Raw genomic sequence first — 4,763 nt, forward strand, 5'->3', positions numbered from 1 at the left:
TTTCTCCTGACAGATTTGGCAGTGCATGACAGTTTTATGCCTAACTCCAGATGCCACGTTTCCTAGAAAGCAACAATTTTCTGCACCCGTGAGGTCTATGAGAATATCAGCTCCGTTTTGTGCACATGTTGCACGAGTCGATTGTCCTAATTGGCACTTAAGACTGTAAGGAGAATTGCAGAAATTGCTACTAAAGTGTAATGACTGTTCCGTCCTCCTCAATACCTCCTCTGGGGATAACCAGACTGTGGCGGGGATCAGTTTTTAAGGAACTGAGTAATTTGTGGATGTTGCCGTTGCTTTCTCGGCCAGAGTTGTTGTTGAGCACCAGGTCCCTTTGAAGTCTGTGGCTAAGGCTGCTGCCATTGATTCGAGAGAGGCTACTGGAAGTAAGGCTGTGCAGTTTAGGAATGTGTTGTGGCTCCAGACCACCCTCAATGACAATGTCAGCCTCTTCATCACTCTCCATTTCATCAGGGTGGAAGTTCTGCAGCACGTGGGATGTAGGCAAGCTATGGTGACTCGCAGTGCTGTCTGTAGACTGGCCAGAGCTACCAGACATCCTGCTGCTCCGAATAATATTGTTCCTCTGGTTTGCTGGCTTGACTGTGATAATGAGATTATGGCTGTTGGCAATCATCATGTCTGTGACTTGGTCAAGAGTCTTTCCTGCTACTTCAATGCCATTAACTTCCAGAACTTCGTCATTCACAGCCAGCAAGCCTGTGCTCTCTGCCAAGCCACCAGGAACCATACGGGAGATGAAGATACCGGGTACTTTCTCCAGTCCATGAGGAGTAACCCTTACACTGGTGCCATCGCGAATGTAAAATCCCAAGGGTTTCTCACACCCGTGTCGGTACAGCCTCACTCTCCTGTGTGTTTCAGGAAGAATGTCCACATCGATTATGGAAGACACTGGTCTAAAATCATGAGGCATGCTAATGTTGATGTGGGGACGCCGGCGGAGGTTGTCATTGCGGAGCGTCACCAGAGCTTTCTTCTTCCTCGACAGCGTATTGGTCCCGAAATTGCTGTAGTCCACTTCATCTGAAAGAGAAAAAGTACTAATGTATCAATCAAACAGAATAATTCAGTCTGCAGGGCATTTTCCTCCTCAAACTGGTTCAGTGAAGGCATATGTAATATGGAAATAATAATATGAAAAAAATAATACTAATATGGGAAAAAATCAAATTAATTATTCAATTTACTCTAATCTTTGTTTCACTTTACGTCCATCAGCACAACACTCAGAATGAATTGATTGTTTACAATGACTCCCCATACTTCTTCCATGTTTTGGAGAACAGAGACCTCTGATTCTTAACTCCTGTTGTCAGCTGTACAGAAGGCAATTACTTGCCTGATATACTGTCTTGGACGCAAGACTGTATTTTCAGGATTGGATTGTAATTTTACACATTCATCTCAAGTGGGCAAGGCGCATATATATACACATTCCTATCCTAAAAGTCTGAATTGGGGAGTATTTTAATACCCAATACACAGCCTTAACCTTAGGTACAAAACATGAAAGCAAGAGTGCAAGAGAGTAGTTGGATATGTTTTCAGCCTCGGCTTTTCTAATAAGGGATTTTTGTTAATATGCATCTCTTCATACATCACTCTTCTCTTTGCAATATTTTACTTAATTTCAGCTGAAATTGACAGCAATAAAATGTTCTAAAAGTGCCAGGTAACAAAAGGTACTGCATAAGCAAGCAGCCTGGCAGAAAGAGAAGCAGGGAGAAGAAAACTCCTCTGCTTAGTCTGTATGCTAAGGATCACAGAATGGACATGGATTCACACACACACTCCTGCCTTTGAGAGCAAGATTCACAGGAAAATGCCTTTCTTGGGCCTGCAGCTTAAGGAATTGTTTAAATATTTCAGTCTCTGTAGCAGTGTAAAGTGATCACCTTTAATGCATCCAAGTAAACTAAGTTATTCCACATAAGAAGTTCATGCTGTGCTTTGCATAAAAAATACTTAAGTCATGAAGTTGTTAGTGTACAAATTGCATCACTGCATCTCACAATAAAAATACTATGCGTATTTTAAACATAAACCATGCACTAGCTGGAAAGTTATTTCACCAGGAGTTTAAGCATAGTAACACTTTTCAGATAAACTAACAGACTTTCAGTTTATTCTCCTGTTGAAGACAAGCAGTAAAATACAAAAGTACAGTTACAGAACTGCCACTAAGAAAACTGCTTCTCTGACAAATCAACCTTTCATAGCAATGTTTGAGAAAGTAAGACCTCTACCTGATGAAGGATGGAGGGGAAAAAAGGCTGTTAGTGAAAAGAAGCTTATAATTGCATTTTTACGTCTTGCAAGGTCTCATTTTCAAGCCCACTTTCTAGATGTATTATTGACAGACTTCAATTAAGGGAAACTAAGTTACACTAATTAAAGGACCCTAAAAAAAATGGGGTAGTAGCAACCTGATCTAAATGAGCCTCCTCGGAGCAGGGTGTTAGATTAGCTGGGATCCAGAGGTGGTCCCTTCCAGCCAAAGTTATACAGTGATCCTACAAAGTCCTTTGGGCTGGAAAAAAATCGTTTGAAGACTTCAGAAAGACTATTTCTGCATTCTCCTATAACTTATTTACACTGGCTATAGTAACCCTGAGGACATCACAAGGCATCTGAAAGGTCATCCTGAGGGAGAAGTTTCTGTGAAATGAAGATATTCCTTGGACAAGTCTGTTGTGTTTAACTTCACATTCACCTCTTCTCTCTTCTCCCAGGATGTTCGGAGCTGTACCAGCTCTGTGTTATTTAGACTGGTGAGGCACAGGATTGGAAGTCCTTAAAATCACCCAAACACAAGAAGCTCCTAACTGGTTTCTGGAAGTGTATTCACACCCAAAACAGTGACTGTGGAAGAAATGGCACCTTCTCAAGTTCTCCTGGTGGACAGTCAGTGCAGTGTCTACTCTTTTGGGTACAGTAGCCAATTACTGCAGCCAAAGCCAGGTATTATTCCTCTTCTTCCATCAACAGGATCACCATCTACATTCAGCTAATTCTGATACTTTCCTTGTAAAGTATGGGTGTACAAGAGATATCTTTCATCACCACAGTCTCCAACACTGTACCCAGCTCACCCCCACAATTCACTGATAAATTTCTGTGACAGTCCTATGAAAACACTTGGGGCTTCAGATTTAGAATCCAAATTCCTCCTTGCTTGAAATACAGTGCTGTAGAATAGTAGTGCTGTGCTTCAAGGTCCAAGAAAACCTTTATCACAAATTTTCAGCTTAAGATGCCAATTAAAATTACATGTGAGTTTATGCGTTTAAGACTGTCTCTTGCAGTACTGACAGAAAACCTGAAAACAAAACCTGCATCCCTTAAAGACTCAGAAAATTAGGCAAGTGAGTACAGTTCATTGCACTGTAAAATAAAACACATGCCCCAGTTAGCCATCTATCCCCTGGAAGCACCCAGGTAACTGTTATCTCCCTCTCTCTCTCTATGTTAGTACATTAATACTTATTTACTTTAGGGCAAACTTGCAAAATATTTGTTGACAAAACTGTTTTCTTTCCCTTAATTAGCAACAACCTAGAAGAGTTAATTCTCACAAGATGCAAGTTTGTGGTGATGAAGTAGCAAATTCACAGTATGATGGCCCTCCTAACACACATAAATCATTTCTGAAGCACGTCCCTTGAGCTGACCCACCAGTAGGACAATGGCACAAAAGAAGCGGTTGTTTTGTGCCTGTGACCTCCTCATCTGTGCTCAGCCCACTAACGAGTCTCCCCAGATGATTGCCAGCATTCCTAACCTGTGAACAGCTTCAAAACAACCACCTCCTTTAATAACAAAAAGCCCATCTCACCACAAAAATGCAAACTTTTCCCTCCAAACATGAACCAGGCATGAGCAGGGATTACATTACAAGTAACGCAGGTTACCTTCAGTGTGGGACCACTGACTGTTCTAGGATTTACTATTACAGGGCTGGACCATGTTAAAAAAAAAATGAAGTCCATGCCTTGTTGATGACTGGAGTTTTTGTTTTTAAAACAGTGCCAAGCACTAGTTTCAAACTCTGACTCTAAATGGGATTCTATATGAGGAAGAGGAAATCCTAATTTTAATAGGTAAAAACTGTTAAAAGCTATTACAGGTTGGAGAAATGAGAGCTCATTTGAAGAGCTTTTAAGAAAAAAAAGACTAATTAGCTTTATTTTCTTGAAAAAAATTCAAGTTTGGAATACATGCTCTTTGACAATACAGGGATTATTACATTACTTGAATTCAAGATAACCTGCTCTCCAGTAATTACATTCGCTTGAGACATCACTTTAAAAAAAACCAAACAGACAAAAAAAAAAAACACCAAAAAACAAACAAACCCCCAAAACACCTAAACAAACCAAAATAAAGCCCCAAAAAATCCTGTAGAACAAAACAGCTACACCCTCAATGTTATTTAGAACCACTAATCTTGCTGAAGGAATAAAGCAAAGTATCTCAGCTGAAGTTTAACATCAGCTGTTGCTGTGGGAGCAGAGTCATCAATCCCTACCACAACGAAAATAAAATTTCCTTCTTCACAAGGGAACTGGGAGAAGTTATCCAACATCATTCACTTTTATCAACTACAGGGTGGACACACAATGGTGCACTGCCCCCTTCCACTACTAAACTGCTCAGGTGGCATGTGTCAGACTGAAATGGAAACTCTATCAGTGCATAATTTATGATGACACACTTTTAATGAAGGTCAGCAACTT

General features: G+C 40.6%; 1 protein-coding gene across 1 annotated transcript in view; it reads right to left on the reverse strand.

Annotated features, from left to right (window-relative positions):
* Positions 1-4,763, reverse strand: part of LOC103623605 (partitioning defective 6 homolog gamma) — a 50,945-nt gene continuing 46,182 nt past the window's right edge. Inside the window, exon 2 of the mRNA XM_017746170.1 lies at positions 1-1,050. Coding sequence (XP_017601659.1) covers positions 191-1,050 — 860 coding nt within the window. The 3' untranslated portion in view covers positions 1-190. The remainder of the gene's footprint in view (positions 1,051-4,763) is intronic.

Source organism: Corvus brachyrhynchos, unplaced genomic scaffold (genome assembly GCF_000691975.1).
Source record: "Corvus brachyrhynchos isolate BGI_N302 unplaced genomic scaffold, ASM69197v1 scaffold409, whole genome shotgun sequence".
Taxonomy (NCBI): Eukaryota; Metazoa; Chordata; class Aves; order Passeriformes; family Corvidae; genus Corvus; species Corvus brachyrhynchos.